General features: G+C 42.6%; 1 protein-coding gene across 1 annotated transcript in view; it reads left to right on the top strand.

Moving 5' to 3' along the window:
- Nucleotides 1-25,840, top strand: part of TOPBP1 (DNA topoisomerase II binding protein 1) — a 1,495,804-nt gene that overhangs the window by 331,006 nt on the left and 1,138,958 nt on the right. Inside the window, exon 6 of the mRNA XM_044066718.1 lies at nucleotides 4,270-4,598. Coding sequence (XP_043922653.1) covers nucleotides 4,270-4,598 — 329 coding nt within the window. The remainder of the gene's footprint in view (nucleotides 1-4,269; nucleotides 4,599-25,840) is intronic.

Here is a 25,840-nt window from a genome sequence, read left to right as displayed (position 1 = left end):
TGCTAGCTTTTCAGAATGCTCTGACAGCCTTCAAAGATTTGCTTCATCCAGGACAACTACTGATAGACAGACAACACCACGGTTATGTGGTACATAAGAAACAAAAAGTGGCAAACCAGCTCTCTGACTCAGGACAGAAATATTTAATCCACAAATAAACACCAAATAGTGTCTGTAAAAAACATGATACTTAAAAAAACTTTTAAGCGCTTTTCGTTTGTCATATAGCAAACTTCCTCAGAAAGTAACAAGGAAATTCAATAGCCAATACTTTTAAATGAAAAAGTGCGGGAAAACTACTCTGGTTTTAAAGCTATACACTCTAAAGAATCTTACATATATAAATTACACATCATTCTTTTTTGTGTGAAAAGTTAACTTAATATTGGATCATAAAACATGACAAAGTAAAGAGACATGACAATAGTAAAAAAACAGTTAACTCGTGTATCGTAAAAAAAACCCCATCTTGTGTGGAAATAAAATGTATACTTGTATAGATAGATTTATAAATATTAAAGTTATCTATTTAGACTATTCATTTTAAGTATGCAAGAGATGGAACATGCTTCGTTCAATCCTGGATAGTTGAAGGCATTCAATCTGATCTGCCACAACAGTTCCAGTTCTACCCCTAACATCTTGTACATATTGGTCAATGGCTAAAAATTTGAATTTATGACCAGGGAATGAGTGGAGATGTTTAGCCAAAGCATTGTCTAGTTTGTTGTGTGACATTGCATACTGATGCTCGTAGACTCTGTCCCTGAGTCGACGCTCAGTCTTGCCTACGTAAAATGCAAAACAGTCGGAACATTTGGCTAAGTAGACTAAAAATTTACTATTACAATTGAATTTAGATAGAACTAAACTGAACTAAATAGATAACACAAGAACTCATCACAAAAAAGCATGGAAAGTGGACGCCCTATCCTTCAGTTGGAAAGACCCATCAAGTCTATGCCTTTCCCCCTTTGCCTCTTCTCTCCAAGGTCTCACTAAAGGTCAGACAGGAAAAAACAAAAATGATCCTAGTTGCTCCGGGCTGGCCTCGCCAGCACTGGTACCCACTTCTAAGGAATATGTCTCAGCTTCCTCCTTGGTACTTGCCTCAAATACCTCATCTGCTGTCTCAGCATAACAGTCAAATTCCGCACACTCAGCTCCAAACTCTGAATCTTGCAGCATGGCTGATCATTTAATTATTCAAACACCACCTCTCAGTAAACCTGTGATGGATGTCATTTTGGAAGCCAGAAGGCCTAATACTAGAAAATCTTATGCTGATAAATGGAAGAGATTCTGTGCTTGGAACCAAGCCCAAGGAACAGACACAGCAAAGCCCAATATTCCTCAGATTTTACAATATTTGACTGAGATGCTTGACAAGAGCCTATCTTTTTCTTCAATAAAAATCCATGCCTCTGCCATCTCGGCTCATTACAACGCAGAGCCTCCCCTCTTTTCTCATTCTCTGCTTAAACAGTATCTTAGAGGGGCCAAAAATGTAAGGCCTCCCAGAAGATCACCAACTCTTGCACTGGACCTCAATTTTGTGCTGGAAAAACTCACCCTGCCTCCTTTTGAACCAGCAGCTACTGCGAATATAAAATTTCTATCTTGGAAAACAGCTTTTCTCTTGGCAGTCACTTCAGCAAAAAGGGTTTCAGAATTACAGGCTGTCATGGCTGTGGAGCCTTTTATTACATTTTACCCGGACAGGGTGTCCCTCAGGACAAATCCTTCTTTTATGCATAAGGTGGTATCCAGTGTGGCTCTTAACCAGACAGTTCACCTGCCAACATTTTACCCAAATCCGCAGAACAACGGGGAGTGGATTCTGCATTCATTGGACGTACACAGACTACTAAGATTCTACTTAAACAGGACCAAATCTCTAAGAAAGTCTGAGCAACTGCTGGTAGCATTTGCTACAAGGTCAGAGGGGAAGGCTATATCAAAACAGACTGTTTCTAAGTGGATAAGCCACTTCATCTGTTTCTGCTACTTGCACCATGGTAAACCTGTGCCCAAGGGGATCAGGTCACATTCCACCAGAGCTGCCTCTATCTCAACAGCTTTTCTCAGAGGGGTTCCAACCAAAGACATTCTAGAGGCTGCTACTTGGAGCTCTGTTCATACCTTCACAAAGCATTATCATTTGCCTCTCCTTTTCCAAATCCAGGGCAGGCTTTGCCATTGCAGTTCTGCAGGGCCTCATAGCCGCTCCTAATGCTGTTTAGTTCCATCCTCCCATCCATAGCTTTGGGATTCTACCCAAATGTAATGATTGCAGCAGTGTAACATGAAGAACGTAGTACAGTTGTGTACACCTAACATAAATGTAGATGTTCGAGTGTATTCACTGTTGCAGTCCGGGTTACCCACCCGCCATCCCCCTTTTCTATACCTTTTCTTTCCTTCACTATATACTAAAGCCTTTGTGGTATATTTTCTAGTAGATGAAGGTAAAGTTATGTTGCTAAAAGTGCATTTACATATATTTCTGCTTATTTATCTATCTATATATATATATATATATATATATATATATATATATATATATATATATATATATATATATGGGCACCTGGGGCAAGAAAAACTGAATAAAATGGCATCGGCTGCATGTTTTATACCCCTGACATCATGGAAGAAGGGACATCAACTGCCGCAGGACCCAAGACTTTGTTAATCAGACCGACTGAGGGCAACCTGCCAGCAGATTACCCAAATGTAATGACTGCAACAGTGAATACACTCAACATCCACATTTATGGTAAGTGTACACAACTGTACTTTTCTCAGCTTTTGGATTGCTTGTTTCTTCCCACATACCCTTAGCTGCTATAGCAGAATTATTTTTAATCCACGCAATAAATACTTCATCTTAAGTTCCTATAAATATGAGTATTAGTGTGTCTTCATTAATCTTGTATGCTGAAAAGGATTTAAACCTGTCTTAAAATGTTCCTTAACACCGACATTTCCTTTTCTGTATTTATCAGTATAAAATAATAGCACCTGCAAGTAAAGCTAACTTTTCTTGATTACCATACCACTCATTTCCTTGAATTTGTAAGTCCTTTATTTTCTTTGCCAGTGGCTCTAAACCTAAACAAGATAAAGGGGAAAGAGGCCACCTCTGTTTCCTGTGTTCAGACAGAGCTTGTCTGAGATGAACCCTTTTTCTTTGATCCTACTCATTGATCATTTCAGTTTTGAAGCAGAATTAGCATCAACAGTGATTTAATTTTTGTCTGTGCATCAGATGCCAGTGTGTACATCATTTATTTGTGACTGTTCTGCTAGGACTGTATTGGCCCATATTTGGAAAATAAAGTAAAATAGGCAAAACAGGTTTAGGCAGTTATTCTTGTTTTAACATTTGTATTGCTTCCTGAAGATAATTGGTTGAAGAGGGAAAATGAATTGGTGACCCGTGTGGATAAATATGCCTCGTCCGTAACCCAGGTTCAAAGGATTCTGATATTGATTAGGGGAATTCATTCTGGGAACGTGGTTACTTTGCATTTTTCATGATGCCCTGAACACTAAATGGATATTCTCTAAACTGCACCCACTTAATATATTGAGGACTTTCATGTCAGTAACTTACTGTATATTTTACATTAGTTCTGCAAGCTTATGTGCTTTGTGTTTAGTAACCTAAGTCATGTATTACATATTCAGGCTCTTGAGGTATTTTGCTTAAGGGGCACTTTCTTTTTTTACATTTCCCGGAAGGTCACAGGTTTATTTAAGGTCCATTTACTTTAGGCTGTCAAGTCTTAGTTTTTCTGGATACTCACACCTTTCATTTAGTTATAAATTTTCCTTCTTTGTTGAATGTTCACTAGCTTTACACTCATAAGTGTAACTCCTTTGTTTGTTTGGTTGTGGTTGTGTTAGGAGCAAGATACTTAAATACTTTGAAGTAGTTCGTTATGGTTTTGAGATATTCTTCTTTAAGCTGACATACTGCTGTACAACAGTAATCAGTCTGGCTGCTTGCCCTGTGACTGTTTCATCCCATATTCACAAGCCAAAGTCTAAGTCGCATCTTTATAAAAGTCTCTGTAATCCATTGTTTGTTTTTTCCTGTTCAGCAATAACAAGACTGCTTGAGTAAGTTATAAATGCAGATGCAGCTTGGCACACTATGAGCAGCAAGCTGAGAACTGATCAGAGGTGACTAAATCAAGTGTGTTTTTCAAATTTTTGTGAGATTCTTATTGAACTAATTCACCTAAACTTCTTTGGTTTCAGTTGATGCAAGAAAAGAGAAGAGTGTTAGCTTTGGTGAAGTCACGAACATCACCCAGATAGATGGTAATCAACAAAACCTATCTTCATATCCTACCAGCACCTTGACAGAGACATCTGGCTCAGCTGAAGGTTGCCTGTTTAACAAGAAGCGGTTTCGCATAGTTGGATTTATTGGAGAAGAGGAATCACTTTTAGCAGATTTAATCCAAGAGCATGCTGGAAAGCTTATACCACCTCAGAGTAGAGCCATTGCCGATTATGCTGTAGTACCCTTATTGGGCTGCGATGTAGAGTCAGCAGTGGGAGATGTGGTTACAAACACATGGCTGGTAAGAAAACAGTCTGAACATTTTTATAAGATATTCATTCTTTAGTTTTATAACCAGGAATGAGTAGTATTTGAGTTGACATTATCCTGCTTTAGATTTTCTTTTCTAACAGGACTGTGCAAAGTATGTCACCTGTTAAAACTATGAGATTAAATGTAATTAATCTAACAACCTGGAGAGCAGTGCAAACTAGAAATAATGAAATTGTGTACCCTATCATTTCCAAATGTTAGTATCACAGTTCATTTTTTTCCCACACATATGTGCCTTTCTCTGAAAGAAAACAATTATGGCATTGTTATATAATTGTATTGTTACAATTTCCTTCAAGGTATATTGCAAAAAAGCCATTGTTAATCTACCTTAACTGTAGGCATTGCTAATTAGTATCGGCTGCCTGCCTTTACCATTATGATACCATCCAAGATTGCAAAATTACATGCATGCCACAAAATGGAGCTTAGCAGAATGTCTGTATTGAATACTCTTACTTGCTAATTTTTTACACTAAGTAGTATTTATTATTGTAGCTATCTGCATGTTAAGAATATATTAAATGGATTTAAACAGCTCATCTTCAATGAGAAGGTCAGAGGTGGAGAAGGAGGCACATACAGCAGATTTTTAGAACTATTAATGCATTTTTATCAAAAGTGTAAAGGATTTTCAGGATCAGTTTTGTGGCATGAGGGATTTTCAGTATTAGTTTTGTGGCATGAGGGCTGAAATTATGACTGTGAGGGCTAAAGGTGTGGCCATGACCCAGACGACCCAGGATTGACTAGCAACTTGGACACTAGAGAAGCTGAAAAAGGGTTGGAGTGAGTGCCCCAGTGTAAGTTCACCAATTGTGAGGGGAGATTGGCAGGTCAGCCTACCTCAGTACTGGCACCTACTGAAGAGAGGTGTGTGGTGTGCAGCTTATGGAGTAGGTTGTATGCTTAGCTGTGCCAAGCCATGTTATGTAGCAACTTTCATTTGGCATATGTGGGAATGTGCATACTCACAGCTGAAGGCATTGCAGGCACTTGCATCTTCGAGCGTGCATGCCAAGCCTTAGAGAAGGGGGTAGGGTTATTAGCCCTAGAACCCCTGATGTCTGCTTTGATGGCACTCACCTGCAAGCACCTCTCAGATTGACCATTTGATTGCAGGAGCGTTGCTGGTTGGCTGACACTGAGGATGAAGAAAGACACAATGAGGCAAAATGGAAAGGATTTTCTTGCTTGATGTCAACAGTCAGTACTACTACTTCAGCTTTTTTTCTATTGCTGCCTGGTATATGTGAAAAATTTATTATGATGATAAGATACCGTAGTTAAATTTTCATATCCATATCTCTGGTAATTTTGATTTTGGCTGGAATAATTTCTCACTGATTATTGCTGAGCCTGTTAAATTATGTTTGAGAGTTTTTTTAGGCCAAATTTCAAGAGGTTCCATCGTCCATGGGACCTACAGTTTCTTAAAGAAAATCTTACATTGCCCCTGTTTAAATTAAGCTGATCTGACATCTGAGACCCTCCTTGATAAGTTGTAAGGTTGGGTTTATTCTTTTTACCATTCAGCATTCATTATCTTTACTAAAATTTTCTGTGTTTACAGGTAGGTAATTAACTGTAATGACATATGACATCACACGTCAGCTTCTTAAGTACAGTCATTTCCTGCATAACCACCCTATTCTGGTTCTTGTTTTAGTGTCTGATACAGTTCAGCTCTCAGTCTGTCGCCCATAAAAAGTTTCTGCTTTTGCTTGCTGTCTGTTTTCTTTGGTGAAAATTCTGAATTCCAGAAGAGTGATGGGAAGTGGTGGGGAGTGTGTCTATTGATTGGTGAGAGATGGAATTTCAGCTATGATTTTGTTCGTTAGCACATGAACAAGGGCCTTTCATGTCTGCCAAAGATGATGATCCTCTCAGACAGGCTGCAGTTTCTTTCCTTTAGTCCCCTGTGTTTTCAGGGAATTTGAGGTATAGAAGAGGCACACCACAGTTGCTTATCCTGCAGGTGCTCCCCTGAGATGTTTTGTCATCTTTCCTCTGACTGGCTTTGTTACTTATTTATTCTGCCTGATTTTAGTAGAGAGTTCCCTGAGACTTCCTGTTGTAGACTGATGGTATTTAGAGTTGAAGCTTCTTCTAAGACAACCTCCTCAGCCCATGTAGATTGGTTGACTTGGGTTAAGAAGTTCTTGTGGGGTGAGCCAGCACCAACATCTGCAGCCACCCAGTAGTGAGTGATCAAGAGTTTGTTTAGCTTTTGGTATGCCCTGAGGTTGTGTGTGTTGGACACGTGTAGGGATATTGGTTTGATGCCAGTGCTTGGCCTTATGTAGCCCTCTGACTATGCTGCATGACCCTTGATGTGTACTTCCCTTACCCATGAATCATTCTTGAGACAACATTCGTTGAGCAGTTGTGCAGTCTAGATCCCACAGACAGAGGATAACGACTCACGGTTTTTATCCTGTTATTTGTTTGGTTCATTGCCAGGAGTCTTTGTTTCTTAGTCAGAGCTCTTCTGACTACTTTTGGAACATCATATCCTTTAAGGAGGTTATACAGAGCTTGGACAATTTCTTTACATGGACAACGAGCAGGTCTTGGGGCGTACCTTTTGAACAACGTGGTTATCTTTCCTTTGGAGCTAGTCTTTGTTAATGAAATACAAATCTATAGACACCCTGGAATGCTGCTGTAGGAGGGCATATGCCCAGTATCATCTTCCTGCAGACTTAAGTAAGGTCACTTATTCCCACCCCCAAAGCTGACCGCAGCAGTGGGGTGGGGGGACAACGGCATTCATCCAGCCTTTGCCCTGCCCTTGCACATCTGGCAGACAAAATGGCCCATGAGGGGGAGAGTGGAGCTAGGGAAACATCTGTTCTTCTGTCATGTTGAGTTTAGGATGTCGTGTTTCAGAGTTTCTTGATCCCCATGAGTGTTGCTCAGAGATGATTTCACTGTGTAAACTTATTGTATTAGAAATACTCCTTTCTCTTTAACTGCGTATTGTTTTCCCTAGATGCTCTGGCTAGGGCAGTGTATATGAGGGTTTGCTTGTAGTATTCAGCATGCATACATTTGTTGTTGTTGCAATGTGACCTAGATAGATTTTTACTGGATTTTTCCTTTAGTAGGAATAACCTCTTTGAGCAAAGGGTTTGGCCCCTTCTTGATATCTGTTTTGTTGCTGGGCAGCTTCCTGACATAATGGAGATTCTTCTTTCTTGCTGACTGACTTCTTGCTCATCTAAGAGAAAGTGGAAACCAATGTGTATTCCCTTGCTACAGGGTCAAGCATTCCTTATTGGTACCTGCCTTTGGGATGGTTGATCTTTTGGAAACTTCTAGTCTAGATTCCTGTTCTTGGGCTGGTGTGTTGGGGTGGCTGTCCAATGGTTCATGTAAGTCTCCCCATGTGAACTACCTGCTGCTGGGTTAGGTTGTTCCAATATGGGGTATTGCTGAGGAGCAGGCTTTGATGTTCTTCATGTTTCACTGTTGCAGTCATCACCTGTGGGTTATCCCTGCTGTGGTAGCCCTTGGCCAGCCCGAATACCAGAGTCATTGTTTTTCTGCATTGGCTGCAGTCACCTGTAGTCTGACATCAGGTCGTCAGTGCTGTAAAGCAAGGCAGCCAACGTCATTACATCAGTCTTTCTTGCCATGGAGCCCATAGCAGTAGCAGTTCGCACGAGTGCCGTTCGGTCACTATCAGAGTTAATTTCAACTGAGAACGTCTAAAGCTAAGTACCCCATTGGGGACCCCTTTTTCTTGCATTAATCGATGTCTGAAAAAGTTAACAATTGTCTCGCCTCGGGAAAGCAGATCCCGCACCGAGACTTCCATTCTTACTGCTTCACTTGTTTAGGCCCAGACCATGACGTTCCCCAATGCTGGATCTGTGCCCCCTTTAATGCGAGAACCATTTGCTGTAGAGATCTAATTGTAGACAGTTATTTTTGTGTTCTGTCTTCGCATTCTGATATTTCGTCAGTCACTCAACAATCCGTGGACATTCTGAAAAAACGTAGCGATAAAGATAGAGACAGACCACACAAGGCTAAGCCTTCCGACGACACTGCCGCTAAGCAGGTAATCAGTTCTTTGGAATTCAGTGAGGTGCTTTCGCAGCCCCTGATGCCCAGTTGGATATCTACTCAGGCCTCTACCGAGACCCTTTTGGAGTCTGGTATGCCTCGGAAATAGTCTTTGTTTTCCGAGCCTTTGGCTGTTTCTGCCTCGGTTGGGTCCGAAGCCGTGACGCAGGCACCAGCTTCCGAGGGGGCCTTTCGCACTACCGAATCTATACAAAAAAATGACGTCTTCTCATCAACTACCGTTTCTCTCAGACCAACTGATTCTCTCAGGCCTAGAAGCCAGGCTACTCCTAGGAAATCTGCTTCTAGCTACCATCTTGCTCCTGCTCCACCACCCCAAGCACAAACGCTTAAAATGGCGGAGGATTTCATCTCTCTTATCCGGGCTAGTCAGGCCACAGCTTCTAAAAGGAAAAGGCAACCTTCTCCAGACGTTATGACAGAACAGGATTCTGAGAAATCTGACTATTCAGATTTTGAAGAGGGACAACAACCTCTGACTGCTTATGAGGATTCAGATGCAGAGGAATCCATCCTTTCTGCCTCCCCTCCAGAGGACCTTTCATTTGGGGAAACCTTTCACACCCTCAGGGAACATTTCCAGTGGGAATCTCAGGACTTCCCCAGTCTAAGAAAAGACTTAGAGAATTTCTCCAACTGCCCCAGCACAGACCCCTGGCCATCCCCCCTATTTTAGAAGTGGTGGATGATGTTTTCCATGAATCCAGCTTAGCCCCTGACCCCTTCCCACCTGTTCCCAGTAAACCTGACAGGTATTACAGGGTACCGGATTCTCACAAATACCTGTACAGAAATTCTGCCACAGACCCAGAGGTCATTACACAGGGACCTTCTGACAAGGACTCCAGAGCTCTGGACAGATGGGGTACAAAGTATACACCTCTCCATCCTTAGCTAGCAGAGCACTCAATTGTCAGGTCCCTATGTTAAAATATCAGCAACACACTTTGAAACTATTAAAACAAAAGATTTCTACCTTTCCTGACTGTGACATTTCAAAAGAGTTAGCAGATTTACTGCACTCTGCTTGTCAAGTGGCTAAACACTCATTACACTGTGAATATGACACCCTAAAAGCCTCTAGCAGGGCAGCAGTGACAGGATCTGTCATTAGGAGACATACATGGCCGAAGGAACAACCTCTTTCTGATTATGTCAAGTCTAAACTTACTGATGCACCCCTGGATAAGGAGCGCTTGTTTGGAGTAAAAGCAGAAGAGGTGCTTAAAAAGATGGAAGACGAAGCAAAATCTATGCAAACAGTAAAAGATTTCTTTCAGGTTCAACCTCCCAGGTTCAGCAGGAACTTTCCCTCTAAGCAGGGCCAAAGTAATCCCCGCAGGGACAGACCATCCAGGTCCCTACCCCAGGGCCAGCAGAGAAGCAAACACTGGACCACTTCCGCTCCAAAGGCAGGGAGTTCTAAGCCACCCTTCTATGGCAAAAACTCACAATGACTCCCCCTCTGCCCTTACTTCACTCACCAAAAACTAGGAGGAAGGCTCTCCCTCTTCAAAGAAAATTGGCTTTCTGTAACAAAAGACCAATGGGTCTTAAAGATCATTTTTCAGGAATGCAAATTCTGTTTCAGTGAGCTCCCAATTCCAAGAGGGTACCCAGACTTGCCTCCAAATCAGTGGGCAGAGGCATTGAAATAGGTCCAAACTCTCATATCCCAGGGCAGTAGAACCTGTCCCCTCAAATCAAACAGGCAAAGGCTTTTATTCCAGACTATTCCTTGCTCCCAGAAAAGAGGGCACTTGGCACCCCATCCTGGATCTATCCATTCTGAATAACTTCCCTGGTGGTCCCCTGATTCAGAAATGCTAACATTGCAACAGTTGCTGCCTATGCTAACAAAAAATGCCTGGCTAGTGACCCTAGACCTAAAAGATGCCTACCTCCACATCCCCATAAGGGAATCCTGCAGGTAATTCCTGCGCTTCAGAGCAGGATCACAACACTTTCAGTTCTCTGTGCTGCCCTTTGGCGTAACTACTTCATCCAGAGTATTCACCAAATGCTTAGCCCCGGGCATAACATTTTGCAGACTGAGAATTGTGCAGATTTACCCTTACTTAGACGACTGTCTCATTCAGGCAGAGTGCAAAAAACAGTTGCTCCAGGACTTTCTCTTTGTTAAATCTCTCCTAACTTCCGTAGGGTTCACCACCGAGAAGAAATCAAAGCAAACTTCCACCAGGAAAATCATTTACTTGGGAGCTCTACTAGACACCACTCCAAATGGCCTTATCCCCAGAAAAGCAGAGCTTCCTGCCTCTCTACTTTACCCAGCTGGCTGCCAGAAGTCACCTTATCGTGAGGAAGTTCCTGCAAGCCCTGGGATATATGGCATCTTGTATCCTTCTAATTCCTCTGGCCAGGCTTCAGATGAGAAAATTTCAGTTTTAACTAAAGAACCTTTGGTGCCAGTACTCTCTGCCTCTAGAGACCTCTCTCCCTCTGATCCCATCTATAAGGGCCGAGTTTCTCTGGTGGGCTGAGGCCTGTGCCAAGAACAAGGGTCTTCCCTTCATCCTCCGCTGTGCCAGCCAGACCATCACCACAGACACCTCAGACATTGCTTGGGACGTTCACCTAGCAGGCAGGTGCACCCAACGTCTTTGAGATGCCCAGCACCTTCTGTTGCACATCAGTCAGAAATAAATGATGGCAGTACAAAAGGCTCTGACATCCTTCAAACCCCATCTCAGGCAAAGGGTGGTCCTTATAAAAACAGACAACACCACAGTAATGTGGTATATCAACAAACAAGGGGGGACCCAGTCTTACCATGTGTGCAGACTAGCCATGAACCTCTGGCTGACAGCTGCCTCCATAGGTCTACACCTAATTGCCCAATACCTACCAGGGGTCAACAACACCCTGGCAGACCACCTAAGCAGAAACTTACTGGACCCCCACGAATGGCAGCTCCACAGGGAAATCTTTCTGCAAATCACTCAGGAGTGGGGGACTCTGAAGGTTGATCTCAACCACCATCTGCAAAAGTTCTGTACCTGGGAGTATCCTCTCCTAGCAGGAAGGTGGATGTCTTGACCTTCCCCTGGAACTATCTGTTTGTGTATGCATTCCCTCCTCTGCCTCTTATTCCCAAGGTACTGATCAAAATAAGGGAGGAGAGACCAAAGGCCATCCTCATTGCTCCAGATTGGCCCAGACAACATTGATGCCCCTTACTGACCAGCCTGACCTTACAGTCCCCCAAGCAGCTTCCCCTGATCTCAGACCTCTTGACCCAGGTGATGGGGGGAGATGCTTCACCCAGACTTGCAGACTCTCAATCTTTCAGCATGGCTTGTACCTTAAAAGCTAACAAGAAGTCCCTGTTAAGCAAACAGGTCCTAGACAGTATCACAGAGGCCAGAAGGCCCAGCACCATAAAATCTTACGCAGGGAAATGGAAAAGATTCTGATCCTTGAGCCAGTCCAGAGAGGCCAGTACCTCACATCCTTCCATCCCTCTTATCTTGGATTACCTAGCCGAGTTGTTCAAACGTGGCCTCTCCTTCTCTTCTATTAAAATCCATGTCTCAGCCATTTCAACCCATTATGATTCAGACCTACCCATCTTCTCTCATCCTTTGATTAAACAATTCCTCAGAGGGACTTCTAATATCAGACCTCCCAGAAGGCATTCCACGCTAGCCTGGGACCTGAAATATGTTTTAGAAAAACTAACATTACCTTCTTTCGAACCTGCTGCTTCAACAGAACTGAAATACCTCTCTTGGAAGACTGCCTTCCTACTAGCTATCACCTCAGCCAGAAGGGTTTCAGAACTTTAGGCACTCATGGCTGTTGAGCCCTTCATCATTGTCCATGCAGACAGGGTCTCCCTGAGGACTTAACCCCTCCTTTATGCCCAAGGTGGTATCTGATGTAACCCTCAGCCAGGCCATACACCTACCCACCTTCTTTTCCCAACCCTCAAAACCAGGGATAAAGAATTCTCCACTCGCTAGATGTGTACAGACAACTCAAATACTATCTGGACTGTACTAAACCCTTCACAAAAACAGACCTGCTGCTTGTCAGCTTTACCCCGGGGCAGAGGGGTAGCCCATTTCCAAATGGATATCACACTGTATCCATTTCAGCTACAGACTACATGAGTCCCCCCCCCCCCCCAAGTCTATTTGTACCCATTACACAAGGGCAGCCTCCAGTTCCACAGCCTTCCTCAGAGGAATCGCCACCAGGGACATCTCGAGAGCTGCCACCTGGACCTCTGTCCATACCTTTACAAAGCATTACTTCCTACCTTTTTTTTCTAAGTCTAGGGCACGGTTTACCACTGCAGTTCTGCAGGGCATGCTGACCCATGCCTAGGGCTCTTAGCTATCCTTCCACTCCTCTCCTTAGCTTTGGGGATCCTCCCACAGGTGATAACTGCAACAGTGAAACACAGAGAACGTAGTACAGTTGTGTACACTTACCATAAATGTAGATGTTCGATTGTATTCACTGTTGCAGTTCTGGTTTCCCTCCCTCCATCCCCCTTATGTCCTCTTCCCCTAGGGGGGACATAAGCTTCCCATGGTGGCTTTTAGCCACCAGGACCACTTTACCTTATTTCCTTGTGCTTCTGATGGGTTAGGGCAAGGAAAATCTGATGTAATGATGTCGGCTGCCTTGCTTTATAGCACTGACAACCTGACGTCCGACTACAGGCGACTGCAGCCATCACAGAAAAACATTGACTCTGGTATTCGGGCTGGCTGGGATAACCCACAGGTGATAACTGCAACAGTGAATACACTCTAACATCTACATTTATGGTAATGGTACACAACTGTGTTTTTTCATTGCCCAAGAGAAAAGATGCCCTAATCCTCCTCCTTGCTTGTATGTCCAGTGCTTCTTTCCTGGTCCACTAAGCATTGGTACCCCTAGTCCTCCCTTTTTCTTTATGGAAGTAATTGGCCCCTTTTGGATGTTCCAGGGACTTTTATCCCCAGTCTGTGTTAGCTGCCCTCTCTTACGGCATAGTTTAGTTGACTGGCCCTTAATCTTGGAGTGGTTTTGGGCTCCTGCTGTTGATGGGAGCTTGAGGAAATTGAACTCTTGCATCCCCTTGTTTGCCTGGGCTTGGAATCTTGGGATAGAGGTGGCACTGCCTATTATTGAGCTGCCTCATGGATTCCTTGAGATGCTTCCTTCAGCAGTTGGGCAGCTTTGGGGCTCTTGTTGTAAAGACTGGTCCTTTGGCTGAACTGCTTTCTGCTAATCTGACCCACCCTTTTGGAGGGCCTTGTGCCAAGGATTGTGGGGTCCAATATTGGCAGCCAAGACCATTTTGACTGCAAGGAGATGCATACTTGTATCTACCATGCCTGCTTGTTAATCCAGTGTTAGTCAAGGTGTAAATATTCTACTTGAATTCCCACCATTTCTACTGCATTTTGCATGTTATTCTGGTTAATCAGAATCGACTCGGGTACTTCATAAGCATTTAGTGATAGATAAACTTGCAAGAGATTGTTGCAGGCACTTTATGGGTATGAACAGTGTTTGAAATGTCTTCATTGTGAGTAGGGTGGCAGTGGAATAACATAAGGAGGCAATGATTGAAACAAATTTGTATCAGCAGTTGCAACAATATTCTCGAAATGAATATTACGTAAGAAAAGTACATCCATAATAAATAAGTTGGCATAAGTTCCTGATCAGCCCAGCCATCTTACTCTTGTGACCACTAATAGCTTTATAACAAGGCTTTTGGATGACATTTTGAATCCAGAGAGGTGCAGTTAAACTACATTTAACATATTGCAATTATTTTACATTGAAATCAGTTGTGTGTATCGTTTGCTCTTTATTTTAAGTTAAAGCTATTAATTTTAAGGCATTCTTAGTCTGCAGTGCTTCTTAGTTTCTTCATAGGTTCATAGGTGTTTACTAGGCTAAAGGCCACTAGGACTTTTTTAAGCCTAGCAATGCATCCCAAATCTCTGACAAGTTCTCGTACCCTTGATAAGTGTATGCAGGGGCTTCAGACATGACACATTTATAGGCTGCCTGTGTCCATTAGAGACATAGATACCAAACCAGGCATGAATTTCCTTTTCCCCAAACAACTGACCAAGTTATACTTGAATTGGGTTATGGAGGAACTCTGTTTCACATGGATGGGGAGCCTGTTCCATGGAAGGGTTAGTCTCTGGGATACATACTTGTCACTCCAGCAGGTCCTTTTTATATCACAGGCAAGGTTTAAGTCTTTAAAACACGTAATTGTAGTGCCGTTTGTTTTGCGGATATGCAGGAGGACATCAAAGTGAGGTCTGAGAATGCCTTGTATGCCTGGTGTAGATTTCCCGTCAATAATCTTTAAGAGACAGAATAAAGGGATAGGGCCTTGATGCAGTCTGTATAGGACATGCTGCTTACACCTTGTTGCTCTTTTAGTGAAGAATGTCTGTGGATGTGCCAGTTATTGAATATGCCTGGTTAGGTACATACCAAAGGGGGCATTGTATTCAATGATAGTTCTGGTGAATATTGAGTACAGTGGAATAATGACTTCCTTGGACCCAGATGCTAAGTTAAGTTGCGCAATGAATGATTTCCTCACTACTATAGACGTGATAGTCAAAGGCTAGGTTACTGTCTGTCTCCAAGTCCCTGACTTCTGGGTCAATTCTTAGGGGTGTATTGTCAGTATGATGGCTACCAGGGGTGGATGACTTCCCGAAGGATACTATTATGTGTTTCTTGGCATTTAGTTTTAGTCCATGGCTGTAACACCAGTTATCTGTCTGTGTCAGCCCTTCCCGGAGAACATTTTTGTGGGTGGGGGATTCAGTGACCACTCCTAATGTGCAGTCACCAGAAGCCATTGACATTGGCTTTGACTTCAGAGAAGTAGATGCTAAGAAGGATCAGTCCCAAGACCGATCACTGAGGGATTCTGCCTGTGACTGGTCTCTTTGCAGAGGTGGACTCCCCAATTCTAGCTTCCTGGATCCTGTCTGTGAGCTAGCTCGCTATCCACTGGGTGACATAAGGGTTTGTACTTAACCTCTTGAGTTTGCCAACAATGTCCGAGTGGTGTATCTGTGCTGGGCCTTGTTCTGTGTGCGCCTTCATTTTATTGAATTTTTACTAGCTGTCTTCTTAATTTGAAGCTACAGCTTTAAATTAATTTGGGTTTTATATTATCCATTGGGTTTTTTTTCCAAACTGTGTTTAAGTGGATTATCATCATTGCTTATCTAATTTTTTGTTGTTCTCACTTTTTCTTAGCCCCTAAGTAGGTTATTTGCATTGCTTATCTAATTCTCTGCTGTAATCTAATTCTCTGTTGTAGTCACTTTTCATACTTAAAACAAAACAGCTTTGGCCATTTTGTGAGTTGTAACTAGAGCTTGTGGTAATTAACTGAGCCCCCCCCCTGATATTTTACATTACTCAGGCAGTCCTCTGTCTTTATCTTGGGACTGCTGGAAAATTGGAAGCTTGAAAACAAAGCATTTGGATTACATTTTGCATCCAGGGAAGTGCATTTAAACTGCATTTAAAATATTGCACTTTTCTTACCTTTTAAATCAGTTTTGTGTGTTGTATTACTAATTTAAGGCATTTTTATAGCCTACAGTACTTGTTGGTTTTTGTGCTGGGTCTAGGTGGTCTGAGCGGACCCTAAATTTATTGCATTTTTAGCTATCCTCTGAATGTTTTCCACTCTCCCTATTCTTGTTCTGCTTTTATACTTCATACTTGGAAGCTTTTGAGTTTCTTGCTGCTATTGAATATCAGACCTTGGAAGCTCCTCCCAATTTCATCTTCTGTATACCTGGCCCTAGAAGCTCCTCTGCTCATCTCACTGGTTACTGACAGAAGAAACTGGCAAGGCCCATTCTTAGACTTTAATTGTCTCAAAGTGTGTGTTCCTCATTACTGGCTTGTCTGCCTTTAAATCACCTTATAGTTACTTAATCTGGTACCTTTTCACTTGTGGCTAAATAAAGTGTGTTTTTACATTAAGAAGACCTGGACTGCAATACAGATAGGAGTAGAAAGGTAGGCTGATGTTCTTTGTGTTACTGTTGCAGTCATTACATTTGGGTAATCTGCTGGCAGGTTGCCCTCAGTCAGCCTGATTAACAAAGTCTTGGGTCCTGCGTCGGTTGCTGTCCCCCCTTCCATGACGTCAGGTCATCAGGGGTATAAAACATGCAGCCGACGCCATTACATCAGTCTTTTTTGCCGCGCGGTGCCCGAAGCAGAAGCAGTTCGCAAGTGCCAGTCGGCCGACTCCTGAAATTTTCGTTTTCGAGTTTCAGAGCCGAAGTCTTCAACTAAAAGCTAAGTACCCCATTGGGGAAACTTTTTCTTGCTCCTTACCGATGTCAGTAAAAGTTAATAATTGCATTAGTTGTGAGAAGCAAATACCTCATAAGGATTTTCATTTGTACTGTATTCCTTGCCTAGGCCCTGATGACAACGTGCCTTGCTGTTGGATTTTTTGCTAAATTTAATCAACGCACGATTAAACGTCGGTATATTTTCGCTTCTAAATATTTTGGCTCAAGATTTAACTATCCAGAAATGTCGTCTGTTAGCAATCTGACTACCGAAATACCTAAAAAACGCAAAGAAAAAGACAGAGACAGACCTGCGAGGTCCAAAACCGACGATGGCGCTTCTCCTAAGCCAGTTGCCGGTACTCAGTGAGGTGCTTTGGCAGCCCCTGATACCGGCTACTTCTGATTCGCAGGCCTCTACTGAGACCCATTCTGAGTCTGGTATGCCGCGAGATGTTTCAATTATGGAACCCACAGATGTCTCTACCTTAGATGGGTCCGGAGCCGCTGTGCAGGCACCGGCTTCTGAGGGTGTTTTCAGGCTTACAGATTTGCATATTAGACTGACGCTATCTTCAAAACTAAAGCCAAAATCTAAGTCTGTGTCTAAATAACCAGCGCCTGGGCCACATGTGCAGGCCCCTATGCCTAAAAAAACAAATGATCAAAATGGCTGAAGATTTAGTTACTCTGATCAGGGGTAGCCAACCCCTTCCTCCTAAGAGGCCCAGGCAAGAGATTGATTATGAATCTTCTGAACAGGATTCTATTTCTTCTGACTCTTCTAATGAGCAGGATTTGTCTATTCCTACTTATGAGGACTCTGATGCAGAGGATTCCATTCCTTCTGCCTCTCCCCCTGAGGATTTTTCTTATGGGGAAACTTTACATGCCTTAAGGGAACATTTCCACTGGGAAAGTCAGGATTTCTCTGAATCTAAAAAGAGACTTAGGGATTTTCTTCTACTTTCTCAGCATAGGCCTTTGGCTATACCTCCTGTTTTAAACATTGTTGATGTTTTTTCAGAATCTAGTATGACTCCTGATTCTCTGTCTCCGGCTCCTTGTAAGCCAGACAGATACTACATGATTCCTGACTCCCACAAATTCCTTTTCAAAAACCCTATTGCTGATCCTGAAACCATTTCTCAGGGTTCCAAGGGCATTAAGTCCTCTACTGCCAAAAATCCTACCCCTTCTGATAGAGATTCCAGGGCGCTGGATAGATGGGGTAAGAAAGTTTGCACGTCTGCAACCTTGGCAGTCAGTGCTTTAAACTGTCAATTTCATATGCTTAAATATCAACAGCATATCATGGGACTACTTCAACAGAAAATGTTAATCTCTGACTGTGTGGAAAATAAAGAATTGTAGGATTTATTGCATTCAGCTGAACAAGTTGGAAAACGTACTTTGCAATGTGGTTTTGATTCCTTGGAAGCCTCTTGCAGGGCTGCTGTAACTGGATCTGTACTAAAAAGGCATGCTTGGCTCAAAGAGCAAACTCTGCCTGACCATGCTAAAGCAAAATTGTTGGATGCTCCTTTACAACAGGACTGTCTCTTTGGTAATAAGGCTGAAGAAGTGTTAAAAAAGATGGAAGATAAAGCTAAATCTATGCAGACTGTGAAAGATTTCTTACAAGTGCAACCTCCAAGATTTAGTAGGCACTGGCCTACTAAGAACTGCTCCTTTCCAGTCCCCTCGAGAGCCACTCAAGTCAAATCAAGACATTCCAAAGGCTCCAGGTTTCAGTCCCAAGGAACTTTTAGAACAAAACAGTGGGGTGCCTCCACCTCCAAATCTGGAAGCAACAGGGCACCTCCCTATGGTAAACACTCTCAGTTGACTTCCCTCTACAATCACCAAGCACTTTACCTCTTAGCCGCCCCTTTGGGAGGAAAAGTAGCACTTCATGCACAAAACTGGCAACGTATTACCCAGGACAAATGGGTTTTAAATATAGTATCGCAGGGATACAGATTTCATTTCCACACGTTGCCAATCCCAAACGGATGGCCAGATCTACCCCCAAATCAGTGGGCAGAGGCCCAGAAACAAGTTCTGTCCCTCATGAACATGGGGGCTATTCAACCAGTACCAGAAGCGGAAAAGGGACAAGGTTTATATTCCAGACTTTTCCTAGTACCCAGAAAAGACAAATCATGGTGTCCAATTCTGGACTTATCCACTCTAAACACATTTCTGGACATTCCAAAATTCAAGATGCTGACTCTTCAGCAGTTACTACCTATGCTAAGCAAAGATGCCTGGTTGGTAACTCTAGACTTAATAGAAGCTTACCTGCATATCCCAGTCAGGGAATCTTGCAGAAGATACCTCCGCTTCAAAGCAGGCTACTTGGATTACCCAGTTCTCTGCACTGCCCTTTGGCTTATCTACTGCGCCCAGGGTCTTCACAAAGTGCCTGGCACCAGTAATTGCATTTTGCAGGCAAAGAAATATTCAAATATATCCATACCTGGACGATTGTTTAATTCAGGCAGAAAACAAGGACATTCGTCTAAAGCATCTGGCGTTTGTAAAAAGGGTTCAAACTTGTCTAGGGTACACCATAAATGAAAATAAATCACAACTGGTACCCTCTCAAAAAAATTATATTCTTGGGTGCAAGCTTGAATACAACTACCCAGATGACTTACCTTATGCCAGAAAAGCAAATTCAGTTGATGACTTATTTCAAACTGGTAGCCACAAAAACCCTGCTATCTGCAAGACAAATTCTGCAGGCCTTGGGGTTCATGACCTCCTGCATTCTTCTAATTCCATATGCAAGACTGCATATGAGGAAACTTCAGTGGTACTTAAAAAGTTTATGGAGTCAACTTTGTCACAGTCTGGAAACCATGATTCCTATTGTACCTTGCCTGCAACTAGAGTTCCTATGGTGGGCAGAGGCCTGCCAGCAAAACAAGGGACTGCCATTCACTCTACCCCCTGCCGCCCAAACCCTAACAGACGCATCAGACTATGCTTGGGGGGCTCATCTGGCAGGGAAGTGCATTCAGGGCAAATGGAGCCCAAATCAAATGCACCTACATATCAGTCAGAAAGAGATGCTAGCTGTATAGAATGCTTTGACAGCCTTCAAGGACTACCTTCATCCAGGACCACTAATGATAAAGACAGACAACATCACAGTTATGTGGTACATAAACAAGCAGGGAGTTGCACATTCCTTACCCCTTTGCAGACTAGCCATGGCATTGTGGGCGAACTAAGCAGAAATCTTATGGACCCACATGAATGGAAACTGGAACCACAAGTTTTCAACATGTTGACACGCAAATGGGGGAACCCAGACATAGATATTTTTGCATCACTCCAGAACTATCAGTTGGACAAATTCTGCACAAGAATTAATCACAAAAAAGCTTGGAAAGTGGATGCTCTATCAGTCTATGCTTTTCCCCCTCTGCCTCTGCTCTCCAAAGTTCTACTAAAAGTCAAATAGGACAAACCAAAAATTATTCTGATTGCTCCAGACTGGCCTCGCCAACACTGGAACCCACTTCTGTGCAATGTGTCACACCTGCCTCAGGCACCTTACCTACTGTCTCAGCAGAACTACCAAATTTTGCACACTCTGCTCCAAACTTTGAATCTTGCAGTGTGGCTAATCAAGTAATTTTACCCTTGGCATCCCTCGGCAAACCAGTGATGGATGTCATTTTGGGGGCTAGAAGGCCTAGTACTAGAAAATCTTATGCTGACAAATGGAAAAGATTCTGTGCCTGGAACCAATCACAAGGAATAAGCACAGCAATGCCCAGTATTCCTCAGATTCTGCAATACATAACTGAGATGCTTCACAAGGGCCTATCTTTTTTTCTTCCATAAAAATCCATGCCTCTGCCATTTCAGCTCATTACAACACAGAACCTCCCCTCTTCTCTCACCCTCTGCTAAAGCAGTATATCAGAGGGGCCAAAAATTTAAGACCTCCCAGGAGAGCACCAACTCCTGCATGGGACCTCAATTTTGTTTTGGAAAAACTCGCTCTCCCTCCTTTTGAGCCAGCTGCAACTGCAGACCTAAAATTTCTCTCCTGGAAAGCAGCTTTCCTTTTAGCAGTCACTTCAGCTAGAAGGGTTTCAGAATTATAGGCTCTTATGGCAGTGGAGCCTTTCATTATCTTTAATCCGGACAGGGTGGCTCTCAGGACCAATCCATCTTTCATACCTAAGGTGGTATCCCGTTTGGCTCTTAATCAGACCATTCATCTGCCAACTTTCTTCCCCAATCCACAGAACAAGGGTGAGCGGATTCTGCATTCATTGGATGTACACAGACAACTTTGATTCTACTTAAACAGGACAAAATCTCTAAGAAAATCTGAACAACTGTTGGTGGCATTTGCTGCAGGGGCAGAGGGAAAGGCTATTCTGAAAAAATCCAAAATGTCTTCCCAAGGGGATCAGGTCTCATTCCACCAGGGCTGCATCTACTTCTGAAGCCTTTCTCCGAGGGGTTCCTATCGGAGACATTCTAGAAGCCGTTACCTGGAGCTCAGTTCATACGTTCACCAAACATTGCCATTTACCTCTCTTCTCTAAATCCAGAGCTGGCTTTGCCCCTGCTGTCCTGCAGGGCCTTATAGCTGCTCCTAATGCTGTATAAATCCATCCTCCCAACCATAGATTTGGGATTCTACCCAAATGTAATGACTGCAACAGTGAAACATGAAGAACATAGTACAGTTGTGTACACTTACCATAAATGTAGATGTTCGAGTGTATTCACTGTTGCAGTCCTGGTTACCCACCCTCCTGCCCCCGTTTTTCTCTTACTATACCTCTACTTCATTTTACTATGCTTAAAAGCCTTTTTGGGTGTATTTGCTTTTGTTTGGAGGTATATTGTTTGTGTTTTACATTATTTATATATATATATATATATATATAAGTATATAATTTAAAACACATATTTGGGGGGGCACTTGACATTTAGGGCAAGAAAAACTGATGTAATGGCGTCGGCTACATGTTTTATACCCCTGACGACCTGACGTCATGGAAGAAGGGACAGCAACTGATGCAGGACCCAAGATTTTGTTAATCAGGCCGACTAAGGGCATCCTGCCAGCAGATTACCCAAATGTAGGTTCATAGGTTCATAGGTAGGTACTAGGCTATCGGCCCTAGGGCCCATACAAGCCTAGCAAAAAATGGACCCTGGCTTTCGCCACCCAAGAAAATTATTTTCCTGTGCCCCTGTTGAGCAGAGCCACAGAAGTGATCCCCGGGGTGAATTTCCCATTTCCCATCCAATATAGGTTCATAGGTAATAAGAAGCCTTTGCTAGGATCCAACCCAGGACCTTGCACACCATAGCCAAAGTGATTTAACACTAAGCCATCTCAGATATAATGACTGCAACAGTGAATACACTCGAACATCTACATTTATGCTAAGTGTACACAGCTGTACTGTCTGTCTGAGGTGGGACGCTCGCAGGAGGATTTAAATGAAAATCACTTCTAGCTAATTTGCTTTGTTTCTGGTACCTTTTCAAGTTTGGCTAACCAGTGTGTGTTTTTACATTAAAAACAATGAGCCTGCAATTCTAGTGGCAATAGAAGGATAGTCTGGTCTGTTCGAATTGAGAAAAAGGGGGGCATAAAGTGGCAATTACTTGTTGTAGCTAGTTGGTACCTTTTTACTTTCAGCTAATCAGTGTGTTTTTACATTAAGAAGACTGGGACTGTTACAGCGACAGTAGTAAAGTTGCTTGGTTAGTCTGAGTTGAGGTAACACACAGGCTTTAAAGTGAGATTTTCATCAACCACAGAGTTTTTTAGAGATTTAGTTGTTTGGTATTAATCTGCACTTGAGTGCTCCTTTACTTTGCTTTTACATTAAGAAGTTCCAAGATCATCCGTCTTGAGGCAGGAGTTTACCTGATCTGTCAGAGTTGGGAAGCACTCCAGGGAGCTCGTGTAGTTGTTTGTTTGGCCAGAGGGCATGGGAGTCAGTTTTTAGCTTTCTTTTGTCTGCTGTAATTTAGGAGCATTTTCACAGAGCTGTTCACTGCGCAGTGGCTGTTAGTAGTACCCTGTATTGTTAATACTTACGACTTTAACCTGTAACACAGAAAGGCTTTGTGTGGAACTATGCTTAGTGCAGCCAATTAGTGCATCAGACAGCACTAGCACCAGATCATAGCACTATGTAATACCTAGCCTTAACCCTAGACCACCACTCAGGTGACCCCTGTAAAATGAAGTCTGTAAACCATAATGGCTTAACCCTAATACAGGTCCTGATTATATGGATTTGCAGTTTCCTAATGTCTCTGTGGCCAGCTTGGTAGATGTGGGTATCCTGAGAGTGTATTGAAAAGAGGTGATTTCTTCCCAACCCAATATGCATTCACTATAGTGTGGATCATCAAGCCCTATCAATTTTCCTGCCTGCTTACATAATTTCCTTTTTATTTTATGGAAGTGGGTATTGTCTGTTGCGTCTTTCTTCTGCAGTTTCATTCCAGACATGGAGCAGAGCCATGGAGGCAACATCTGAGGTGGTTTGGTTTGACTTGCTTGCTGGATTGTTGCTGCTGCTGCTTATGGTACATCAGGACACTAAAAGACTGACTAAGAGAGATTTGTGGTATTTCTTGTTTGCTTTGATTTGCTGCTGCTGATCGTGCTGTGTGTCAGGAACGATAAGATTAGATGGAGAGCTTAACTGATTAAATCTCACAAGATTAGTTACTGTTTGATTGAACTGCTGCGTATGAATATCCATTCAGCCTATTCACCTTGTTTTGGATGGAGGATGTGGGGTTCCTGTATGGCTTTAGCCCTTGGTTGAGACTGGCTGTTGTAACTCAGACAGAGCAGTACATGAAAGTACAGAGGATTACTTGCAGTGTCTGGCACATTAACGAGTGGCCTTAGGTCAACTGGTGCCCTAGGCAAAAGGGCTCCACTCCGCCCCCTACCACACTACTCGGTGCCCCCATCCAGGTCTACCTACACAAAATAAATACTGGAAAAGCGCCCCTGCTAGAACGGCTCCCTAGGCGGCCGCCTAGTTGGCCTATGCCTAAGGCTGGCTATGGAAGCTCAGAGAGTGTGGGGAGGGTATTTTGGGGAGAGAGCCTTTAACTATGATCAGGGTGATACTATGTGTATATGCCCGGATCTCTCTATCAAGGTTATGGAGATGTTAAAAGGGATGCATGAATACAGCAAATGGTAGGAGGACCCTCAGAAATGATAATTAAAAAAAATCCATTTCATGGTAGCATTGTATCTATATTAAATATTTTCATAAATATTTTAATACTGTCCTGAGGAAATAGAGTATGCTTTTATTATCTTGTTAGCTATTCCATCTGTTGCTGTGTTATCCTCAAACTGCATTATATGTTTTCCCCTTGTAATAATTGACCGATACTCCTGTCTTCCCTAAGCTTTTATTATTACAGTTTGGGTCAGTAGTAGCAAAGTCATCAACTTTACAGTGTAATATTTCAGTAGTTTGCTATCATCTATGTTAGCATTATTTTAATAAATGTTGCCACTTCTCATTTTTCTTTTTTAAGCAGTGCATAGATGTAGAATTTTGGATTCTCTGTTGCACACTTTACTTCATTTATGTTAAATGTCTTTTTTTACCCCTTAAGCTTACTGATTTTATTATTATAGCTGTCTTTGCCTTTGTTTTGTTTAAAGAAGGTCTCTCATGCGTTGTGAATCCGGTGCACTTTTTGCACAAAAACAGGATTGCTCATTTTGACCGTTTGTCACAGATGACTGTGGTCTGTGTTCATCAATGACTTCTTAACAGGTTGAGACCTATGACATAACAAGTAAAAAAAAATGTAGTATATGTTTAATAAATAAATGAAAAAAGGGGAAATTAGGCTTTATAACATTAGAATGGAATGCAGCATAACCCGCCAAAGGGCATAGTTGGATTACTTAAATTATGTTCAGAATCTGCTGCCACATAAAATGAAGCCACTGCCCCATCAAATATTTGGATATATACAATTTGGAAAGCAGTCCAGAACTCCTTGACAGTTATTCAAGGAATAATTATGAATCTGATTATGTCAATCTTCATTTTATCCTCAGCGAATGGGTTTGGATCCGACTCCGCCAGTGCTACAGCTCGCAGCTACCAGATATCTCAAACTTCTCCCTTACCCACAATGCACCATGTCAATTACCTCAGATCTCGTTTGCTGCTTCTGCCTAACAGATGTGGTCTGCCAGTTTCTCTCGAGCTGTATTGGATAATAAGTAAAGTTTTTCTTCATATATCCTCTTGTTAAACAGTTTTTTCCTTAGCTTACTCTTTTAGCATTTAGTCTTTACTGTGTGTGGTTTGGATCCCTATTGTATTCTCCCTTGCTCTTACTTAATTGTATTTCCGACATACCATTGTTATTTCCTTGGCCTCCCCTTCTCCTCTACTGTCCTTAGAGTATTGTAATCCTTTCTTCTGCTGTTTTTTTCAGTCCCCTTTCATACCTGGTACTGCTGGATACTATTGTTAGTGTCTCCCTTATCCTTACGATCTAGTCATAATTCTTCATACCATTGGTGGTATCCCACTGGTTTCTTCTTCCATTCTGTTTAAAAAAAAAAAAAGTTGCCATTTAGAATTGTCTCAAGAATTTTGACGTATTGTTATTGTTGATGTACGTATTGCATGATGAGTGACAAATCTGCAGGTTTCAAGAAATGTTCCAAATATGGACATATGTTGCCTGTCTCGGATGCACACTCGCTTTGTGTTTACTGCTTTGA

Source organism: Protopterus annectens, chromosome 3.part1, assembly GCF_019279795.1.
Source record: "Protopterus annectens isolate FY-2018-M chromosome 3.part1, PAN1.0, whole genome shotgun sequence".
NCBI classification, from domain to species: domain Eukaryota; kingdom Metazoa; phylum Chordata; order Ceratodontiformes; family Protopteridae; genus Protopterus; species Protopterus annectens.
This window is presented reverse-complemented; position numbering and strand designations above follow the sequence as displayed.